At 40.9% G+C, this 24,179-nt stretch overlaps 1 protein-coding gene across 1 annotated transcript in view; it reads left to right on the top strand.

Moving 5' to 3' along the window:
• The window catches only part of LOC133521768 (tuberin), an 88,192-nt gene extending 65,739 nt beyond the window's left edge, over nt 1–22,453 (top strand). Inside the window, exons 48-58 of the mRNA XM_061856837.1 lie at nt 1,264–1,328; nt 6,319–6,510; nt 8,162–8,373; nt 8,851–8,990; nt 10,676–10,791; nt 12,030–12,106; nt 12,997–13,156; nt 13,261–13,401; nt 14,234–14,416; nt 17,305–17,467; nt 20,179–22,453. Coding sequence (XP_061712821.1) covers nt 1,264–1,328; nt 6,319–6,510; nt 8,162–8,373; nt 8,851–8,990; nt 10,676–10,791; nt 12,030–12,106; nt 12,997–13,156; nt 13,261–13,401; nt 14,234–14,416; nt 17,305–17,467; nt 20,179–20,228 — 1,499 coding nt within the window. The 3' untranslated portion in view covers nt 20,229–22,453. The remainder of the gene's footprint in view (nt 1–1,263; nt 1,329–6,318; nt 6,511–8,161; nt 8,374–8,850; nt 8,991–10,675; nt 10,792–12,029; nt 12,107–12,996; nt 13,157–13,260; nt 13,402–14,233; nt 14,417–17,304; nt 17,468–20,178) is intronic.
• Nucleotides 22,454–24,179: the final 1,726 nt, after the last annotated feature.

Below are 24,179 nucleotides of genomic sequence, written 5' to 3'. Positions count from 1 at the left end.
TCCATTAGATAATGTATAATTAAAATCAAAATTAATCTTTTTTTTGGAAAAAGTTATTACAAAACACTTATCATAATTAAGAAGAAGCTTATTTTCTTTACAATATCTCTCTACATTGACTAAATCTTCCTGTAATAATTTACAATCTTCTCGATCTTTAATAATTCTGAATAACTTGGTGTCGTCTGCATAGAGTAATATGTTTGAATGCTTTACATATTCCGAAATATCATTGATAAATAAGGTAAATAGCAATGGGCCCAGATGAGATCCTTGAGGTACTCCAGAAGTTATATACTTGATTTGAGATGTAAACCCAGAAAGAACTACAGCCTGGCACCTATTTTCAACATAAGATTTTATCCATCTAAAAAGATTACCGTGTATACCGAGACGCCAAAGCTTGTGTAAGAGTGTGCTATGACAAATCTTATCAAAAGCCTTGGCAAAATCGGTATAGACGGCGTCTACACTAAACCCTTCGTCCATGGCATTTAAAATTTCATTTGTGAAAGTAAGTAAGTTACTATCTACGGAACGTCCCTTATAAAAACCATGTTGATGGTGGCTTATATGTAGACGAGCAGCATTAAAAAGCTGATGAGTGACGATCTTTTCGAGGATTTTGCCAAATTGGCATAATTTAGATATTGGACGATATTTTTCAATGTCAGAAGAAACGGGGCCTTTCGGTATTGGAGTCACCCATGCCTGTTTCCAAATTTTGGGAACACAGGCCTCATCTATGGATTTGGAAAATAATAATGTGATAGGTTCAGCTAGTGACGAAGAACAATTTTTAATTAAAAGGGGGTGTATCCCATCTGGACCAGCGCCCTTGTTGACATTTATTGTGTTTAAGTACTTTAAGACTATATTGCGGTTAATTTCAATGGAGTTTAAATCTATCGGAGGATTGCAGGGTGGATCTAAACTAGACATGTTAAAAACATTTGATGTGGGGTTTTCAAAAACTGAATGAAAATGATTATTAAATAAATCACAAATGCTTTGTACATCGGAGGCGACAGACCCTTTGTAGTGCATTAACTGTGGGAGCTTATCTTTTTTAAATATAGATTTTATATAGGTCCAGAAAAAATTAGGATATGTTTTAATTTTCTGTTCCGAAAAAGATATGTAGTTCTTGTAGCACACCTTTTCAATTTTTTCTGCTCGTTTACGTAAAACTTTGAAGCTATTATAGTCGAGAGGATTTCCATACAGTTTCCATAATTTGTGGTACTTGCGCTTTTCGTTCAGCACTTTACGAAGGCATCGACTATGCCAGGGTGGTACAGAGGTTGATGAACGTAAAACGCGTCGCGGTACGTATTTATTAATTAAGCTACGTAATAAGTTGTAAAACTTCGTGGTACAGTCCTCCATAAGCATACCTTTAAAGAAAATATGCCAGTCTATTTTTGATAGTTCTACATTAATATTTTTATAGTCAGCGGCGTGAAAGTTGTAAACAAAATTAGGCGATAGCTTAAGACTAGGTGTATATTTAAATTGTAATTTAAACGTTAGCGATTTATGATGAGAATCTTCATATACAAGTGGTTGTTCAGCTACTTCCACACTGCAATCGCAATTACAAAATATTAAATCTAAAATTCGATTATTGCTATTAGAAAAACAACTAAATTGATTCAGAGATGTAAATGATATAAACTCTTGCATTAAATGTGTTAAATAGCTACCATTCGATAATAATTGCATTCCGGGCGTGGATGCATGAGGTATCCAATGTGCTTCAGGTATATTAAAATCACCAGTGATCAGAAATAGATCATTGGGGCGTTCGATTACGATTTGACCACAAATGTCGACAAATGACTTGAAAGCATCTTTATGACTCGCGCCAGGAGGTATATATATACAGGCGATATTTAAGAACCGTTGATTACATTGATTACCGGGCGTTAATAGACCTGTACCAGGTTCAAGTGGCACGGATACCCACACGCAGTCACAATAAGAACGCGGGGGCACGGGCCAGTCGCGGCTGATCGGTTTGTAATCAGAAAGAACCGCTATCGCCACACCCCCTCCCCGCGTCGCCCCGCTATCAGCTTTTGACCGATCGCAACGAAAAACGTTATATCTATTGTCAAAATATTCACCATTATAGAAGTTAGGGGAAAGCCAAGTTTCTGTTATGCATATAATATCAAAATTCGCTAATGATACTCGCGAGAAAAATTCAAGAGATTTTGTTCGTAAGCCTCTTACATTTTGGTAATAACCTATAATAGTTTTAGCTAACACGATAATACGCAATTAAAAAGAAAAAAAGCGTGTTGGAATATTGTCGCTTTAAAGGAGTCTATTAACAACAACACAATTCGATACATTGTAGTGCTACGTATGAGGTAAACAGTTATTCTTATTAATAATACACATTTAGGCGTTTTTAATACTATCAAGTTACAATCGTAAACATAATCGTTGCGCGCTATAAAAAAAACGTCGATAAAACAATTAACTCTAACTAACAAGTATATATGACCCGGCCAAAATAATTGTAAAGTATATAGTCACTTGAGTTTTGTAAGGACAGCATCATCGTGAATATGAATTATTTTACTAGTTTCGTTTTTGCGCATAAAAATCTTGCAGTCTCTCGTCCACAAAAAAGAATAATTAAGTTCAATTTTGATCTGCCTCGCACGCTTGAGCAGCAGTTTATTAGCCGGTGTAAGATGGTCGCCCAGGAACAGGGGGGTCGCAGGTCCCGGCAAATCGATGTCGGCGGTTGTCAGCCCGCGGCGGGCTCGGACGGCCGCCAGCAGAGCGTCCTTGCGCCTACGCTGGGTGAACCGGACTATAATAGCAGCTGGCCGTGTGTTTCCCTGACCCTTGTCGGTTTGAAAGCGCCGCACCCTATGCACTGAGTCAACGTCAGCATCAGAAAGGGTGTAGCCAACGCGTGAACATATGTTGCTTAAGATAGTAAATAGGTTTTCTCCTTTGTGGAACGGAACCCCGGAAATCTCAATGTTGTTGAGTAGCGAATATTGTTTCATCCTGTCATTTTCAGCAACCAGGTTTTTAATAACGTTATTAGCCTCGCTGAGGCTTTTTGGGAGGCCCGACAAAGCGTCATTTTTCTTTTCAATAAAAGTGACCCTGTCGTTAAGATCCGATAGTTCCGTTTTAATGGCTGTTTGTTCAATAATTATTTGGTCGGCTTTAGACATAACACTAGATATTTGACTTTTAATATCCGATGTTAAGGCGTGATGCATGTTTTGTAATTTCACGTCCTGGGCTGCGCTAGAGGAGGCGAGATAAGCCATAATGTCCTTCCGAAAGTCCGCTAAATAATGCATAATACTCGTATCAGTGCCGAGTTCTGGCTGTTTTCTCTTTCTTGTGGTTATGTTTGTGGCATCGTCCTCGCTAGTGCTTAACTTTGTGAGATCTGGCTGCGAACCCCCAGCTGGTAATGAACCACCTAGAGTATTAAGGGAATCCGCCATGTCTTGAATTTGGAGTCGGTAGAAATAATATAAGTCGAATTCCTCAGTTAGCCGTCGGACCAGACTCGAGTTCAGAGGACAAAACGCACTTATTGCACGGATAATAAGATTTAATTTCACTTATTTGGGAAGACACACAGTACAGAGATAAGAAACTTGCAGCACTTTAAAACGTCACAACACAATCAGGCTCGCGAACAATTTTGAGCCTTAAGTACCGTAATTAAGATACAGATAAGCTTGTTTTGAATATAATTGCAACTCGAATAATAAAATGAAGTGGAGCTATACGTCTGCTCTTGATCTTAGCGACTTATGGTGTGTGAAGCGAATTATAGGTAAAAAACTTAAGTAAGTCACCTGTTGTATGTAGTTGTGACGTGTTCGAATAAATAAATCAATCAATATTATAGGTAGGGTTCCCAACCGTACTATATTATATAGTATTGTACTATATTTTGGCTCTCTGTACTATATACTGTTGAAAAAATATATAGTACGCTAAAATACTATATTTCCGACATCCTTCTAATTTGTTCAAGATCGATTATCCATTTAATTCTAATGAAGTAAAATTATTTCAAGTATGAAGACAAAATGGCGTGAGGAATGCAACAGGGCCGACATAAATTTAATGAAAAGTGAGCTATTAAATTGTCATATCATAAGTATTCAGTATGAATGTACTGAATCGTTGTCTCATTAAAAATTAGACATTACTAAAAAGTGCACGAAGCTCAATAAAAAATATAAATTTAAACTTTTCATAGATTTAGTCGATGAAATTGTACAACTTCTGTTAACTATTAGAAATAACAAGTACTGACTTTTATTAGCGTGTCTTGTTATCTTTCTTTTTTTTTTTTAAATAGACTCATTTAATTAGTAATGATTGTCTTTCTGATGGACGTTTAGGTAAACGCGCGTAAAGCACTGATTTTGTTGATCTTATTTGTAAATTTCGTAAAGTTTGGACTGCTAAAATTGGTAATAAATGGTAATTTGTAGTACACATACCCTGTACTTCAACTTTAATAAACTACATTTTTGTTATTATACATTTGAATTTAGTTATTTGAATGAAAGTTAGCCGTAATCAATTTTCTCCAGAACTAACTTCAAAACAAGTGACAATTTCTCTGAAAATCGACTTAATTTCAACGTAATTTTGATACTTAAACAATCTACAACATTTGCTAAAACTGTTCTTATACATCATTTTGTATAATTTACTACCATAGTTTTTTGATATTTTTTTAAAAACTGTCCCTTCTTGTCACATATTACCGGGGACGCACGCTTGCGACCTCATTTTTAAAAGGCAAGATGAGAAGACGTGCTAATAGAAACCAATACTTGTTATTTAGATATACGTAACAAAAGGAGTACAATTTCAACGACTAAATCTATCAATTTTACATTTTTGCTCTAAAATCGTCACCATAACTAATCTTAACAGAGTGCTAGTAAGTATGATTAAACGTATATTACACTTATGTTAAGCATTTTATCTAAAAGTACTATATTTTTTGTAATGTACTATATTTTTAATGCCTTATTCTGGAAAATACTATATTCCACCAAAAAATAGTTGGCAACCCTAATTATAGGACATTATTACACAAATTGACTAAGTCCCACAGTAAGCTCAATAAGGCTTGTGTTGAGGGTACTTAGACAACGATATATATAATATATAAATATTTATAAATACTTAAATACATAGAAAACACCCATGACTCAGGAATCACATGAATAAATGCCCTTACCAGGATTTGAACCCGGGACCATCAGCTTCGTAGGCAGGGTCACTACCCACTAGGCCAAACCGGTCGTCAAAAATCGTCGAATAGACATTTGTTTTGTTTGTGTGTGTCTTTTAAACATGTATTGTCTATTCGACCACGTCACAACTACATACAACAGGTGACTTACTTAAGTTTTTTACCTATATATTTTTTACGTAATATAAATTGTCATGTTTGTGTACGATAGCGCAATAAATGAATATTGTATTTTACCACATAAATGATAGTACTTTTATACTGATAATTACAGCAATTCGTGCAAAATTATTCCCTAACCAATCTGAAATATCAAAAATGCACAACGTTAATATTCAAGAGTGCCACTCGTTGTTTTTCTTGGAACGTTACATATATAAATGGCCTCTAGATTGTTCAAAAACTAATGAGAAAGTTGCATTTTATCCACACGTGGGGCAAAGTAATCCGATGCAAATGTTGAGTTGCTTGCTTATGTTAGGGGGCGTCCATAAATTACGTGAGATGATTAAAGGGGGGAGGGGGTCGAGTCAAATCTCATCTAATCTCACGTTGGGGAGAGGGGGGGTCTCGACAAATATCACGCAATTTATTCTCTGATTGAAACAAAAAAAAAATTATACTATTTTGGTCCATTTAATCCAAATTGTATGTACATGCTTAAACTAGTCGTAAATAAAAGCACGAACCAAATTGTTTTTTTCTTTTTACAATAAACAATCCAACGCGTTTACGTAATAAACCCACATTCTGAAAAATCTCACGTGAGATTGGGGGACGGGGGAGGGGGTTGAATAAAATCTCACGACATCTCACCAAGGGGGGAGGGAGGGTCAGAAAATTGAAAAAAACACCTCACGTAATTTATGGACGCCCCCATACCTGGTAGAACTGGTGACCACTACGTTATAATTTTTTATTACATTCATTTGGGTTTGATTTTTTTTGGTATTTCACAGTTAGTATTTTCCTTGCGTTGATGTGGTGAAAATTTTTGTGTTTCATTCGGAAGCAAAGTTTGTTTAACCCTCGTGTTTTAAACCCTCGCAACGCTCAGGATTCCACTTCTCGAACCACTCGCTATGCTCGTGGTTCAATTTCGGATTATTTCGCTTGTTCGGGTATCAATATTAGCACGAGCGGGTAAACATCAACTTTGCCCCCTTGTGAAACAAATAACTATTGCAGGCTCTGGCTCGGCGCCTGAAGACGGGCCCTCACCAACACCCATACAAAAGGTAAGTTTCTTTATGTTTATTTGGGCACAAACGGTACAATAATTCTTACAAATAGTAATATTAATTAAGGGGCCACCCGCGATTATCGTCGATTTTTGACTAGTTTTAAGTCGTTACTGGCATTTGCACGATAGATAGAGTTATAAGACAAACGGCTACCGCTTCTTCAGTCTTTTATCTCCGTTCTGGTCTACCGGATTTTAAAAGAAATGAACACTTTTTTTTAACCATTTCTAAAAAACTTTTTTCGTTACTAGATTACTGTGAAGGATTTTACATGTACGAAATCTACACATTTGGGTTCGTCTGTTGTTCGCAGATGACGCATCAATTTTTTTTTTTTTTAATTTATTTAATTATTGTGAAATGTAGAGATTTTCTGACTTATAATGAAGACCTAAACAGAACTGTAGCTCTAACAATTAAAAATGGTTATAACCTAGATAAAACTAACTACATTCAATTCCATACTAATCAAGGCAGCTCACAACATCAACCGTTAGACATACAATTTGACTATATTTCCACACAAGAAGTACAACATGCGCGATGTTTAGGTATTTTTATTTACAATCAACTAAACTGAAGAAAACATGTAGACACCTTATGTTTCAACACCAAAGTACAGGTTATTATGTTCTAAAGTACAGGTAAGGTTTGTATTTACTCAGATAAGAGTGAGTCAAACTGTTCCATTCAAGCAGCGTTAATAGCATATCATGCATATGTACATTCGATTTTAAGGTATGGCATAACAATCTGGGGATACTAAACAACGTATTCACTGTCGAAAAGCGCTGCATTAGGTCCATATTTTCAGTTCATCCTAGAGATTCATGCGGTGGTAGCGAAATGAGCGAAACATGCGCAGATAAGCTTCCAGGTGTTCCTTAGCAACCAACAAAAGCTAATCTTTTATATTCGAGTGCAGCACCGACCCCTTCCGGGAAAATTGGCGCTCCCAAAAGGCACAACGAATATTTCACCGTAGACCGGGCAACACCTCTCCAAAATCTGAACGTACACCTCAGTAAGCAGACGAGTTACAGAAAAGTATTGTTTAGTTAAATAATAAATAAATATTATAGGACATTATTACACAAATTGTGACCAAGTCTCACAGTAAGCTCAATAAGGCTTGTGTTGAGAGTACTTAGACAACGATATATAGAATATATAAATATTTTATAAATACTTAAATACATAGAAAACACCCATGACTCAGGAACAAATATCCATGCTCATCACACGAATAAATGCCCTTACCAGGATTTGAACCCGGGATCATCGGCTTCATAGGCAGGGTCACTACCCAGGAGGCCAGACCGGTCGTCAATAGTTAGTTAGTTAGTGATATTGATTTATGTCAGATATACTCGTACCTATATCCAAATATGTATGTACTCATATCTGACACATATTAATATCGGTGAAGAGATTCATAACTGACAATATCGCCGTTTTTAGAAGCCAAAAACGTATTGAGCGCTTCGTCTATTCAACGCAGCACGTCAACGAAAATATAGTTTCAAAGGTTTATTTAAAATTAGTCACGAGGACGTTGGGACCAATATTTTTGATTTATTAATATTTGAGGTGATTTGTGGCCCTCATTCCGACAGCCGGATAAGAGGATTGTTCTCTGGCGCAGGTGGCGAGCGACAGCATCGTGCAGGGCGTGGCGGGCGCGCACGCGCACAGGCCGCCCGCCGCGCCGCGCGCGCCCGCCCCCGCCGCCGGCCCCGCCCCCGGCCCCGCCCCCGCCGCCGCCGGCTCCATGAGGGAGCGGGACGACCTGCCGCCGCTGTCCCGCTCCAAGCGCTCCAATACCATCTCCGTCATGAGCCCCACGAGACGACACAGGTACATTCGGCATCTTAATAACTCAAACTCATTATGAATCTTGTCCGAATGCATGAAATTTGATATTGGACTGTAGCGTCGAGCACCAGATGACGTCTTTAGCGATAAACGTATAACATTTTACTACTAATATTCCCATGTAGTGTTGTAACATGCTCGTATAGTTGTTAGATTTGTAGCTGGCCCCTGACGGCTTATCCTTTGCCCATTGTTAACTAAAACGGCGCGTGCCACTACCTGCAAATTTAACAAAAAAAAATGCGTAACAAAGGCGCGTTATCGGAGAGCACACCTACACTGGTTTTCTGAGCGTTAGACTAGCCCGCGCTCAGGTGCCAATTAGAATTACACGACCCTTTTTTCTACAGGTAGGGGCACGCGCCGTTTTAGTTATTAATAGACAAAGGATAAGCCGTTGGGGGTCAGCTACAAAGCTAACGACTATAAGTGAAGCTATTGTTGTTGTCCTGCGCACAGAGAGCAGTCGTCGACGCCGCCGACGTCGTCGGGCGGGCGCGCGGCGGCGGGCGGCGCGGGCGGCGGCGTCACGCCGTCCTTCGTGCTGCTGCAGCTCTACCACAAGATGAGCACCTACCCCATCACCCCGCCCGTGCCAGGTCTCCTACTGACTTACTCATTTTTAGGGTTCCGTAGTCAACTAGGAACCCTTATAGTTTCGCCATGTCCGTCTGTCTGTCTGTCTGTCCGAGGCTTTGCTCCGTGGTCGTTAGTGCTAGAAAGCTGAAATTCGGCATGGATATATAAATCAATAAAGCCGACAAAGTCGTACAATAAAATATAATTTTTTTTTTTTTTGAGGGTACCCCGCGACACCCTACACGTAAAGTGGGGGTGATTTTTTTTTTGCTTCAACCCTAGAGTGTGGGCTATCGTTGGAAAAGTCTTTCAAAACTAATAGGGGTCTTCAACAAACATTTTTTGATAAAGTGAATATATTCGGAGATAATCGCTCCGAAAGAAAAATAAATGTGTCCCCCCCCCCCTCTCTAACTTTTGAACCATAGGTCCAAAAAATATGAAAAAAATCTTGGAAGTAGAGCTTAAGAAAGACATTAAATGAAAACTATAGCGGACATGATCAGTTTAGCTGTTTTTGAGTTATCGCAAAAAGTTTCCCCTTCATAGTAAGAAGACTTACTTTAATTAGGTACTGATTATGCAAATTTTCCTATTTGTTTAACTCGCGTGAAAGGTACCGTTTCATCCCTTGGTTAACAATTTACTATACTTTAAGCTCTAGTTTAGCTTATTGTGACGGAAGAGTAACTACGGAACCCTACACTGAGCGTGGCCCGACATGCTCTTGGCCGGTTTTTATATTGTAACCGCTGTATTGCATTTTTATATTTGCGATACTCACCCCTTTATCAACCTGTACATCACGTACAGACGGGTTCTATGCCATCTTCCGTATGCGCTCAGCTTCCTTAATGCAACGAGCGAAAAGCAGTCCCAGCTTTCTGAAAGTATTTTCCTATAGATACGACTGTCGAATATGGAGGCACCTGGTAGTTACTGGGCGACCTGTACGTTGTTTAGTTCCTTTTAATTGTATAGGTTAATCAGAAAATACTAACACTAGTTATTAGGTACTTAGTTTAGATAAACTAACAAAATCTATGGATTGTAAACATGTCAAATAAATGATAATTTAATTTATCGCTCGAATATCCAAGAGATTAGATAACAAAATTTCGATTTTATAGACCCACAAATTGTGATGGATTGTGGTAGTGGCGCTCCCTACGCGAAGTTTCACGTACTATTTCCTATTAAAGACAGTTTTGAATAATCTCCTCAACAAGTTATAGGGACCGTGCGCGTTGGAGGGTCTGCCATCTTGTGGTCTGAATCGGAACCATAAACATGCACATTTACACGTCAAGTGTTTTCTTGTGCATAGTAGGTTCTGCCATCTTGTGGGCTACATCGGAACAATAAACCAGGGATCGTAAACCGGTATTTTTTGTATGGGAACGAAAACGGTATTTTTTCGTTCTTTGTTAATTACTTCATTTCTAATTAGGCAATCTAATAATACGAAGTCGTTATCTGAAAACACAACTGAGTCTTACATTTAGAGTATAAAATAAACCGAAATATATGGTTATTTCGATGTTTTTTGCAAAAAACCGGTTCCGATCCCTGCAATAAACATCACATTTACGCTTCGCGCCAAAAATCTGACAGCTCCTGTGCTGCCCCCTACAGTTCATGCACGCTCCCTATACTCGTACATAGAACGTTTGCGTTGTTGACACGTGCCTGTAACGTATGGCAGGCGAGGCGCCGAGCGCGCAGAACCCGCTGGCCGAGCGGCCGCTGCTGGTGGCGGGCGTGCAGCACGAGCGCACCATCAAGAACCTGGACCGCGTGCCGCCCATCGAGACTTACAAGGTCACCTCTTTATTTTTATCCTTCTTGTATTTTCCTAAGTCTTGTAAAATTATATTTTGGATTTTGTTAGTATTTACCTACTTACTGTTATTCTAATTAAATAAATATTAAAAAATAAATAAATAAATATTATAGGACATTATTACACAAATTGACTAAGTCCCACAGTAAGCTCAATAAGGCTTGTGTTGAGGGTACTTAGACAACGATATATATAATATATAAATACTTAAATACATAGAAAACACCCATGACTCAGGAACAAATATCCATGCTCATCACACGAATAATGCCCTTACCAGGATTTGAACCCGGGACCATCAGCTTCGTAGGCAGGGTCACTACCCACTAGGCCAAACCGGTCGTCAATCAATATTATAGGACATAATTACACAAATTAACTAAGTCCCGCAGTAAGCTCAATAAGGCTTGTGTTGAGGGTACTTAGACAACGATATATATAATATATAAATACTTAAATACATAGAAAACACCCATGACTCAGGAACAAATATCCATGCTCATCACACGAATAAATTCACGATTTGAACCCGGGACCATCAGCTTCGTAGGCAGGGTCACTACCCACTAGGCCAAACCGGTCGTCAATATTATTATAATTAATAAATATTCTGCCTGTCTGGCACTGATAGACCTTGTCTTGTAGTTATTTAAGATTTTTTTTTATATACAGCGTGGGCCCATATAACCCAACAGATTTTAACCACGTACACCTGAGGCCATAAGCCCACAACACGTTTTTTCTTTTCATCTTGGCGACGAAAACAAACATAGCAAAGAATAAGTAAAGTATTTTTTTTTTTCTGATAAATTTTTTTTTTTCTATTTTAATGTCTGTCAGAAGGTATGTCTAAACCAAGTCGCATAGTGGCAGCGTCGCAGACAAAAAGGCGTTTGTTCATTGAGTAATTAACTTATTACAGAAACAAAATTTTACACGAATTGTCATTATCTTTTTTTTAAATTTATTTTCTAACATACACAATAAAAAAAATACAGTCTTGAAATTTCGCCAAACTGCAGAACAGTTTGTTGACAAAGTCTCTAATACAAGACCGATTTCAGAAACCTTTGTATGATATTTAAATCTCTAAATGCGCTCAAGAATACACCTTTAAAATCTGTCGGGTTATACGGGCCCATGGTGTATAAATTGTGAAAGATTACGCAATAGGTAGCGATCTACTCCTGTTGACGTCAAGCTAATGATTGTGTAGGTGGGCGTGCTGTACGTCGGACCGGGGCAGCAGGACAACGAAGTAGAAGTGCTGAAGAACGAATACGGCAGCGTGAGGTAAATGTCAGATGTAATTTACCAAGATTGTCTATCAAATTTTAACTCTACTGTCACTTCGATCAAAAACAAGTCCTTTAATTTCAAGGGTGCATTCCTGAGCGTAAATTAAGTAACTTTCTCAAAGAAACAGGTATTCTAGTATACTCAATGATTTATTTTTATCTGATAAGGCACCTACGAGCGTGTACACTTGCCTTACATACTGATTAGTGTTTAGTATGAGTTTATACATTTGCTACTTAATGAAATGTCATAGTTTTCAATTGTTTGATGGATTTAAATATAATGTCTGTTTTATAATAACGTTATTAAATACATTTTACGAAAAAAAAAAAAATTATGCCATTCAGTTTCCTTAAATATACCTAATTAATCATGGTCATACCCCGAAGTTAACGGAGTTAAAAAAAAACACCGTGTACACTACCTTACCGTACCGTCCACATTTACAGAAATTAAGGACTGTTTCGATGTATGCCTTTATTCTGTTGTGATAATCGAGACACTAAACAAAAATTCGATTGAATTATTAAATAGCTTAACTATTTTTTTCGGAATTACACCTTAACACCTTACAGAAAACCGCAGCCAAATAACACTAGACCCTACTCATAGTGTTGTGTTCCTGCCGGTGAGTAAGGTTGCCAGAGCTCAACGAGGGGGGGCGGGTTTAGGGTCGGCAACGCGCATGTAACTCCTCTGGAGTTGAAGGCGTACATAGGCTACGGAGACTGCTTACCATCAGGCGGGCCGTATGCTTGTTTGCCACCGACGTAGTATAAAAAAAAATCAAAAATTCCAGAAGTAGATTTGGTTTTAGCTTACTTTCATGTTCTTGCGATGTGAAAAACATTTCGAACGGGTTTCGTTACGGTTTACGTTGGCAGATACGCGGAATTCCTCGGGCAGCTCGGCACGCTGGTGTCGCTGGCGGGCAGCGGCGCCGGGCTGCTGGAGGGCGCGCAGCAGCAGCCGCTGTTCCTCAACCTGGAGCAGGGCGGGAAGGACGGCAAGTACACCTATGTGTGGCACGACGATATCATGCAGGTATGTACGCTAAACCTACATTTTAAGAGGGAAGATCGTCCATACGAAAAGAGAACATTTCCCAAACGAAGAACGAAGTATAATAACCAATGTGTCGTGGTCAGGTGCTGTTCCACGTGGCGACGGCCATGCCGGTGTCGGCCGCCGACCCCACGTGCAACGAGAAGCGCAAGTACATCGGCAACGACTACGTCTCCATAGTGTACAACGACTCGGGCGGAGACTTCCCCATACAAACCATCAAGGTGAGCCTAAAGTTGATTCAAATCTTATTCTTGTACGTCCGATGAAAGCCAAGCGTAATAATGGGAGGAACAGATTGACCAGAAATTACTTGTTACAGATCAAAATCCTGGTCACGGCACCAATTGTAATAAGTGATTGTCTAGTGTACAGTCAAGGTATTTAAATATCGACAGAGATATAATGGCAAAAATTGTCAGTGGCGGTTCCCTAAGGCTCAGTAGGCCCGGACCTAGGGATAGTGTTGGTTAAGACTCGAGTTCTTTGAGTCCTCCGCTTTAAGACTCGAGTTCTTTGAGTCCTCTGCTTTAAGACTCGACTCAGTTTTGCAGATTCTTATAATTAAGACGAAACTCGAGTCCTTTTCGACTTAATAGAGTCCTGAGTCGTTTCTAGAGACTTGAGTCCTTTTTAGAGAATTTGGTTTTTTTACAGATAACTTCGAAATGCGTCTTTATGTAAAGATTAAAAAACATGGATGTACATAATATAAATCATACAACAACGCCTATTTTCTTTACTGTTGTTTGGGTAAATTGTTGACTAAGCCTTTATTTGGAGACTCGAGTCCTTTTGATTTGCGCTTAAAAAAGACTCAATAAAGGACTCGACTCGGGACTTAAAAGACTCGGAAGGTTTTTAAGCTCCGAGTCTCGTAAAAACGAGTCGATTTCTTCAATTTAGACTCCAAAGACTTGAGTTCCTACCAACACTACCTAGGGAGGCGGTCTCTGAGAAAGGGGGCTAGTACTCACAACAGGGCCTGGGGTTAGGGCGGCCAACACTAGACATCCGCCACAGGGCATTAAAAGTAACGTCTCTTTATGTCGCCAGGGCCAGTTCAACCTGTGCATCGTAGTGGTGGAGCCGTGCGAGCACAGCCTGCACCGCGTGCACATCAAGACCAAGGACGAGCGAATTCGGAGCAAGTTCCTGCCGCACCTGGAGCAGTGCGCGCACGTCGTGTCGGACCACTGCGCCGCCACGCTCGCGCGCCAGCTGGCGCTGCACTGCGCGGTGAGGATGGCCACTTTCACTGACTAACTCATATATTGCTGCTTTTCAAACCTTCCAAAGTATTCATAAATTATATTTTGATGTCACAATTAAATGTAAAATAATTAAAACAAAAAATATTACTTTGCTGATCCGCGAAAAGATAACGTGCTAGTCAATCAGTGCTAGCCCGTTATACTTCCTTGCGTATTTTTACATGCAATTAATGTTTCCATGCTCCCTCCCACCGCAAAAATAAATAAATAAATATTATAGGCCATTATTACACAGTACATTGACTAAGTCTCACAGTAAGCTCAATAAGGCTTGTGTTGAGGTTACTTAGACAACGATATATATAATATATAAATACTTGTAGGCAGTACAATGAAAAATGTATGGACGCAGATTTGTTTTGCAATTCATTAGGCCTCTTTAAAAGAGCAGTATATTCTTTTCTAAAATAACGGTGAAAAGTTGCAGCAACCTGATAATAGGTACCTGTGATTTAAGTATTTTCTCAGTTCTCTACATATATATATATTTTTTTTTATATAAATTTACGCTTTTGTTATGTACGCTATAAGTTTACACTATTATTATTTTTTCAATTGTACATCGAATAATTTAAAATTAGGAAACTATAGGTCTATAACGAAATCAATCCATAGCTATTAGCTAAGTTGCTCATATGTTTATTTTAAGACTGTTTGTTTCTCAATAAATTAAAAAAAAAAAAAAAAATACTTAAATACATAGAAAAACACCCATGACTCAGGAACAAGTATCCATGCTCATCACACGAATAAATGCCCTTACCAGGATTTGAACCCGAGACCATCGGCTTCGTAGGCAAGGTCACTACCCACTAGGCCAGACCAAAACAACCCACCACCAAAATTACAAAATTACTTTGTAGCACTGTTTGATTAGCACGTCATCTTTTCGCCGATCAGCAAAGTAATATTAGTATGGATTTCCGCAAAGTTCCGCATTAAATGAAAAAAAATTATATAACAACTATGGTCCAAAAACCAACAGAGTTGAAAAATAGATCATTATACAGGTGTTTTTGTGAACTTCAAAGTTGAAAATGCATAAGCGTTATATATAATTTATACTCGATACCTCTTCAAAAGGTTAGCGCTTAGGAACAGGTATCAGCTTACCCGTATTATGAAGCGTTTAAAAAGCCAAATGAAAGGGTTTTAGTTAGCAACGGCTTTCGTAAGCTAAGCCTTACGAAATACTCCTTCCAAAACCCTCGAAGGGGATACCGGACCGTTCCCTAGTTCGACTCAGCGGTGTCCTTTAGTGTTGGTTAACACTCGACTCCTTTGAGTCATCTGCTTTGAAACTCGACTCAGTTTCTCAGACTCACATATTAAGTCTAAACTCAAGTTCTTTTCAACTTGTTAGAGACTCGATTCTTTTGTAGGGACTTGAGTCCTTTTCAGAGAGCTCTAAATTTTTTTGTTTGCAATATTTCGGAATGCTTTGTCTTTAAGTAATATTCGTGGATCAGGCACACAAATTGTACAATAACGCATTATTTCTTTACTTTTATTTAGGTTAAACCTATGAAATTGTTGACGGAGTCTTTATTCGGGGACTCGAGTCCTTTTGAGTTCTCTTAAAAAAGGCTCAATAAATGACTCGACTCGGGAGTTAAAAGACTCGGAAGTTTTTTAAGCGCCGAGTTTCGTAAAAATGAGTCGAGTTCTTAAAATCAGACTCAAAAGACTCAAGTTCCTACCAGCAGTAGGGGCCTTAGGGAGTGGTGAGCAGCCTGACCAGGGCACTTGCTCGAGGCCTCGCGTTGTTACGTGGGCAATATTTTTTTTTACTTAGCACAAAAGACTACCTACATCAGCGAAGCTCACATGAGGCTTGTGCCCATTAGTGGGATGTATGTAGGCCGAATTATATACTACTCGAAAGAAAATAGTGGCTCTAAGAATTTTCATCATTGCAGGAAAACTAATTTCATGTTGTGAAACAATTGATTACGGAGGCAGAGGCCGGGAAAGGGCAATTCGTGGATGAGTTTCGATTTTGTCGGACGACGCGAAGCTGAGTCCGTTAAAGAAAACGAATCCACGAATTGCTGTTCCTGCCGAGGCATATATATTGCTTTTCTCCAAAATGAGAGAATATAAGGTAAAGTAATCATAATTTAAGCATCAACCAGCATTCAAATCGAACCTTCACATTGAAAACGTCAAAAAATACCCTTAATTATTTTTTTAAAGTTAAAGTCACAACTATTCTGCCATTCAGTACCATTCAATATTCGCTCATTCAATATAAGGTGTATGTGCACACATGAGATCTTTAAAAAAAATATAAAAAATGTATAGTCTTTGATTTTATCGAGCAGAATTCGCACGATACACGATGGTCTTACACGACTCTATCCTATTGCTTGAAATGATGCTGACCGTCGTGCAGACGCAGCTCGGGGCTATATTAATTGGCTGTTTTCGTTTTTCTTAGTGGATACATGTTGTTAAAAAGTTACAAAACAATACAGTAATTAAATAACTTCCCGTCCGCTAAAGCACGACAATAATGGTTGATTTTTTTTATTTGAGTTTGTCCATAATGAAGAATTTCCCGTACTATTTTTGCTACAATAAGGTGAACATTTCCGAGCATATTGGAGAAAAAGATAGTTAACGATCTAACCTGTCTGACATTTAAATTTGGCAAACGAGGCGTCAAACACCCTGTTTTCACGTTGTGCTTTTCACGTAACGTTCAAAACACTTGAGTGGGCCCTATTTTCTTTTGAGAAGTATATATCATATTATATAGCACAAAAGACAGGGTCTCGCAAAGACTACTCTCCGGAACCTTGTCACGGTTAAGGGCGCCGCGACTGAACCGTTTCGTTTCTCCCCGGGCAGCTGGCGTCGCACATATCGCAGTCGCTGTCGATGGGCGGCGGCTCGCAGCCCTACGCCAGCAACTCGCTGGAGCGGCTGCGCCACATCAAGCGGCTGCGGCGCCGCGTGGAGGACGAGCGCCTCGCGCACGCCGCGCGCGCGCCCAAGCCCTACGCCCCGCAAGGTACGCTCTACACCACAGCCGCTATAACTATAGCCCTACGCCCCGCAAGGTACGCTCTACACCACAGCCGCTATAACTATAGCCCTACGCCCCGCAAGGTACGCTCTACACCACAGCCGCTATAACTATAGCCCTACGCCCCGCAAGGTACGCTCTACACCACAGCCGCTATAACTATAGCCCTACGCCCCGCAAGGTACGCTCTACACCACAGCCGCTATACCTATAGCCCTTTTTTTTTTTTTTTTTTTTTTTTTTTTTTTTTTTTTTTTTTTTTTTCAGGGGGGAAAATGCATTCCGCATACCACCCGGGTGCGGGGGGTGACCCGAGTGGTTATGTGGGACTCCCGTCTAGGCTAATGAGGCCCACGGTATACCCACTAAAAACCCCCCATATGCCACCTCGCCGCCTTATTGGTGGGGTTACGGGAACACTTGCGTACTCATCCGCGACCCCACCGGCGGCAGCTTCGCGGATACCCGAAGGCCCTTCATGCGAGGCGCGCCAGATGGTTCGACGCGCCTTCCTCCTCGGCCTCCGTCCTGCAGTGTAGCGGACCCCCCGAGCCCGCCACAAGGAGGCCACGGGCGCCAGAAAACTCCCCAGCGCCCGGCGGCAGATGAGGTCCATGGTTCTGCCGCAAACCACAACTCGGCTGCAGAGGACAGGGAGAACGGTACACCGTAACACCGACACTCCTCTTCCTCTGCAGCCCCACCAACGCCGCTACAGCGGAACGGCCCCGCCAAGGTCGCAGGGGATAGGGAGAGTGGCGCATCGTGATACCATCACGCCTCTTCCCCTGCGATCCCACCTCGGCCGTCGAGGATAGGGAGAACGGCTAACCGCAATACCGACACTCCTCTTCCTCGACGGTCCACCTCCAACGCGTCACAAGCGGGCTTATCAAGCCCACTTGGAGCGTCCTCCTCGGGCCAGCCAGCACCTCAAACAGGCCGGCCCTGGTTGCCTCTTCGCTTCACCGTGGGAGACCAAGCCACGGCTACTAAGCCCCTCCACCACGACAAGGTGGGCAACCCTCGGGGGGATACCTATAGCCCTACGCCCCGCAAGGTACGTTCTACACCACAGCCGCTATAACTATTGCCCTACGCCCCGCAAGGTACGCTCTACACCACAGCCGCTATACCTATAGCCCTACGCCCCGCAAGGTACGGTCTACACCACAGCCGCTATAACTATAGCCCTACGCCCCGCAAGGTACGTTCTACACCACAGCCGCTATAACTATTGCCCTACGCCCCGCAAGGTATGCTCTACGCCACAGCCGCTATAACTATAGCCCTACGCCCCGCAAGGTACGCTCTACACCACAGCCGCTATAACTATAGCCCTACGCCCCGCAAGGTAAGCTCTACACCACAGCCGCTATAACTGTAGCCCTACGCCCCGCAAGGTAAGCTCTACACCACAGCCGCTATAAATGTAGCCCTTCGCCCCGCAAGGTACGTTCTACACCACAGCCGCTATAACTATTGCCCTACGCCCCGCAAGGTACGCTCTACGCCACAGCCGCTATAACTATAGCCCTACGCCCCGCAAGGTACGCTCTACACCACAGCCGCTATAACTATAGCCCTACGCCCCGCAAGGTACGCTCTACACCACAGCCGCTATACCTATAGCCCTACGCCCCGCAAGGTACGTTCTACACCACAGCCGCTATAACTATTGCCCTACGCCCCGCTAGGTACGCTCTACACCACAGCCGCTATACCTATAGCCCTACACCCCGCAAGGTACGCTCTACACCACAGCCGCTATAACTATAGCCCTACGCCCCGCAAGGTACGTTCTACACCACAGCCGCTATAACTATTGCCCTACGCCCCGCAAGGTACGCTCTACGCCACAGCCGCTATAACTATAGCCCTACGCCCCGCAAGGTACGCTCTACACCACAGCCGCTATAACTATAGCCCTACGCCCCGCAAGGTAAGCTCTACACCACAGCCGCTATAACTGTAGCCCTACGCCCCGCAAGGTAAGCTCTACACCACAGCCGCTATAAATGTAGCCCTACGCCCCGCAAGGTACGTTCTACACCACAGCCGCTATAACTATTGCCCTACGCCCCGCAAGGTACGCTCTACGCCAAAGCCGCTATAACTATAGCCCTACGCCCCGCAAGGTACGCTCTACACCACAGCCGCTATAACTATAGCCCTACGCCCCGCAAGGTACGCTCTACACCACAGCCGCTATAACTGTAGCCCTACGCCCCGCAAGGTACGCTCTACACCACAGCCGCTATAACTATAGCCCTACCGCAAGGTACGTTCTACACCACAGCCGCTATAACTATTGCCCTACGCCCCGCAAGGTACGCTCTACACCACAGCCGCTATAACTATAGCCCTACGCCCCGCAAGGTACGCTCTACACCACAGCCGCTATACCTATAGCCCTACGCCGCCAACTCGCCCTTTACAATACAATACAATACAAATCCTCTTTATTGCACAACCTCTGAAAATAATGTACATGGAAACACATAAAAAACATGAAGATAGAGGTAAACAACAGGCGGCCTTATCGCTACAGAGCGATCTCTTCCAGACAACCTTTACCTTAGATTTCTTTAGTAAAATATTCGAAAAAACAGGTTTATTGTTACTTGTACCGATTAACCGTTTAAAAATGTGTATTTAAATTAGTTCACAATAATAATTATAAATATTCATTACAGGAGACACCGCGCGCCGGGTCGCCATGGACGACTTCAACGACTACACTTAAACACCTAATCGAACTACTCGGCCGAACCACATCGGACCTAATCGAACCCGTTCGGCCGAACTGAGTCGGCCTAGTCGAACTGACTGAGTCGAACTAAAGTTGCGCTAGTTTAGCTAACTTGGCTTAATCGAACCGACTAGGCCGAACAGCCAGCCTATAGAACCGAGTCGGCCGAATTAAGGTGGCTTAATCGAACCGACTAGGCCGAAAGATAAGCCTATAGAACCAAGTCGGCCGAAGTAAGTTGGCTTAATCGAACCGACTAGGCCGAAAAATAAGCCTATAGAACCAAGTCGGCCAAAGTAAGTTGGCTTTATCGAACCGACTAGGCCGAACAGTCAGCCTATAGAACCAAGTCGGCCGAACTGACTAGGCCAGTTTGAGTCAAGTTGGCTTAACGCGTCATTCGATATGGCCTGCAAAAAAAAATTACGCGTTAGAGCACTTTTTGTATGTAAATATCGTTGTTTCTTTCGTTTTCTAGACAAAACAAAGTTTGACCGAGTGAATCGCTTGAAGTATAGCCAGCCCTTTACACATAAAGGCAGAGCCTTATGGTTTACGAAATATGCTGCATCTCTTTCTATTTTATATGCGACGAAAAGGATGCGACATTCGTTGTTTTACTAGTTTGGCATCTTGTGTACAAAATGCACTAAGCGTAGTATTTGCCTCTGGATCGTCGTGTGAGACAGCTTGTCCTTATGTGACTACGATTCAACACCGAAAACACTGTTAACGGACATAGGAAAATAAATTAAATATCTACATATATATTCCTAATGAAGCTGCCAACATATTGGCAAAAGGCATAAATAAGGATCTTCAATTCTTGGCGTTAAACATTATGACCATCGTTGTTTTTAGCATAAAATAACATATTATTATTTGTACAAATAAAGCACAAATTTAAAAAAACAATGTACATAACATTTCATGTCAACATCACTTATAACTTTAGATTTCTAAGAACAGTTAAACCTAAAACCTAATTTTAATTTTTATGCTAAAAACAACGATAGGCCTCAAATATGAGAATAAAAGATATTAAAACGTATGACCCACGTAACAAACGTATGAACCACATTATTTTCATATTTTTTACTTCCGTAAGACACATGTCATAATAAACATATTAAAATGGGTCACTCACGTATTTTTAAGTCGAAGATTGCTGGACATGTTTCGCTCCATAATGAGAAGCTTCAACGGGAGCACGCGTTGGCCGACCGACGACTGCTACTGAATCTTTGACTTAAAAATACGTGAGTGACCCATTTTAATATGTTTATTACGACATGTGATGTGTCTTACGGAAGTAAAAAATATGAAAATATTGTAGAGAAGTCCCTTGTTAAAAGTGAAATCGCATCATTGCGTCTAAATAAAAAGCCAATGCTTGACAAGATAATACACTCAAAAGCATTTCAAAACGGGTCGTTTTGCAAGGAAATTATATATGCAAATTGGCTAGTTTGTATTTTGGGGTTACTTGCGATGTGTTCACGAAATTTACAGGAGTGTTCAGTATGATGTAGGGTCTCATAGGTGTGCTACTGGTCTTTAAATATTAAACATGTTATGGATACAGGGTGGGCTTAAATAACCCAACCAATTTAACAAAACATGAGTAAAGTATTTTTTCTGCCCTCCGGGCGGAAAGCGTCGACTTTGCTCCCGCTGCGCTAAACATAGTTGCCGCTTTCCGCCTCCGTCGAGCAGAAAAATAGTATGCGCACCACGGGAGGAATCATAGGACATTCCATCCCGCGTGTTTGTCACCCTCGCCTTCGGCTCGGTTGACAATTTTACACGCGGCACGCAATGTCCTACTTTTCCTCCCTTGGGACACAACTAAAGAATTAATTATTTTATTTAACAAGTCAAAAAATCTCTAGGATCTCAAATCTCGTTCACTATTAGAACAATTTAGCCCCACCCAAGGCGCTATTTTCAAAAAGCTAAAAAACAATTGAATTATCGTGTTTGGGAAATCAAATATATTTTACGCGTGGTTAAAGTTAATCGGGTTATTCGAACCCATCTTATAAATTGCTCTAGCGTCTAAAATGTTTTTTTATCACAACTAAACATCAAAAAAAATCTTTGGTAAAATTTATTCAATTATATGACCAGTAGCATGCATTATTTTGGAATGAGAATAGTAAGATAAGTTAATGCGTATTTACACTGCTCTGGTCGCAGTCTCTATGTTTAGCGTTGATCCGGGGGCCTAGTCAAATGCATTCGTTTAATGAAAAAACGAAATGCTCGTACGAAATTTCTTTCAGATCATCATCGTACGCAGACTGATTTTCAATGTTGGCACGTCGTCTGTCATTAGGGTACATTTTTACTTTTCTTTTGGCGAAACTATTGTCATATTGGCTACGACCTCAGATATTGATAGTGCAGTGGTCCCTTAGACGCAATTTTATACGAAATCAGTGAAGTTTTATCAAGTAATATATAAACGCAATAACATTTTACTTAGCAGAATTATCCTGTATAGTATTGACTTGGTTTAATGTCCTAATATTAGTACAAATTACCTCCAATGAAATTTAAATCTTAATTAAATGGAACAGAGTTGCTTTTGCGTTCGATTTTATAACAAAACAAATTCAACTCTTATGTTCTAATACCATGAATTCAATTTCGATTGCCAGTTTTCCTTATATGGGCTAGAGGTTGAAGCGACCGGAGCATTGTTACTGCATGATCAGGCGACTGGTTTCTCTGAACGATCTCAATAAAGTGTATGGTCTCAGGAGAGGGCGGCGCCTGACAGTCGGTTAGTATAAGTGAGGGAGGCGAGCGCGGTTCATCCGAGCAACGGCAAGCCTACCCATCCGGAGGCATGTCTGTTAGGTTTACAAATAGAAATATATTTATTTCCCCATTAAATACAACGGTGTTACATTATAGGGACCGTGCGCGTTGGAGGGTCTGCCATCTCGTGGCCTGAATCGGAACCATAAACATGCACATGTACACGTCACGTGATTTCTTGTGCATAGTAGGTGCCATCTTGTGGGCTACATCGGAACAAAAAACATCACATTTACGCCTCGCGCCAAAAATCTGACGGCTCCTGTGCTGCCTCCTACAGTTCATGCACGCTCATTATTATTTTTACGGATTGAACATTTTAAACATCTAAAATAATTAATCGAAACAGAAATATGCTTACTTAATTATGTTCTAGGCGTTAGGCAGCTGTATTCTTTGTTTTATGTATATTTCATAAAATAACATAGGAGGGTGTTTCCAGGGTGTGTTTTTAAAGTGTTTTTGCCAAGATTTGGCAGCGATTTTAACAGCCTAGACAGTGCAGGTGTTCTTTTTAACGTCAAACATCTATAAAATTATGACGTTTACTTAACACTTGCACATATGAAAGGTAGAGGCAAGGAACAAAATCTCCATAGACAGAACTGTTGCAAAAGTGTCCAGCTGTCAGCTATAAATAATAGTTCCAAATCTCTCCAGAGTAGCGCTAGAGTAGCTAAGAACCTAGGCGTTATTGACGGAGTGAAGTGCTCTGTCTATGATTTTTTTTCTCAAGTATTCTAGGTATTGTAGCGCCACCTATTTATAGTTTTTTGTCGGACACTTTTTGGTATATGGAGATTTTGTTCCTTGCCTCTACCTTCCATACTTGCACAGGCTGGGCTGTCAAAACTCGCTGTCAACTTAGCTTGGTCTGACTCTAATAAGTAAATTTAATATTTTTTCGTTATTTACTATAATATTTCTAAGTTATGGTCCAAAAAGAAAGTCATTCAAATTTGAGCAAGTTGCTGGTATGTATCGCGGCCGCCTCGGTAGTGTAAGCAGAGCAAGCAAGTGTATTGTAAGTTAAGTGTGCACGCTCGCGCACACGGCCACGACTCGCGCTTTATTATTGCAACTGCCCACTTATAGGGACCGTGCGCGTTGGAGGGTCTG

The sequence above is a fragment of the Cydia pomonella genome, chromosome 10 (genome assembly GCF_033807575.1).
Source record: "Cydia pomonella isolate Wapato2018A chromosome 10, ilCydPomo1, whole genome shotgun sequence".
In the NCBI taxonomy this organism is placed as follows: Eukaryota; Metazoa; Arthropoda; class Insecta; order Lepidoptera; family Tortricidae; genus Cydia; species Cydia pomonella.
Note: the sequence above shows the minus strand (reverse complement) of the source record. Positions and strands in the feature narration are given on the sequence as shown.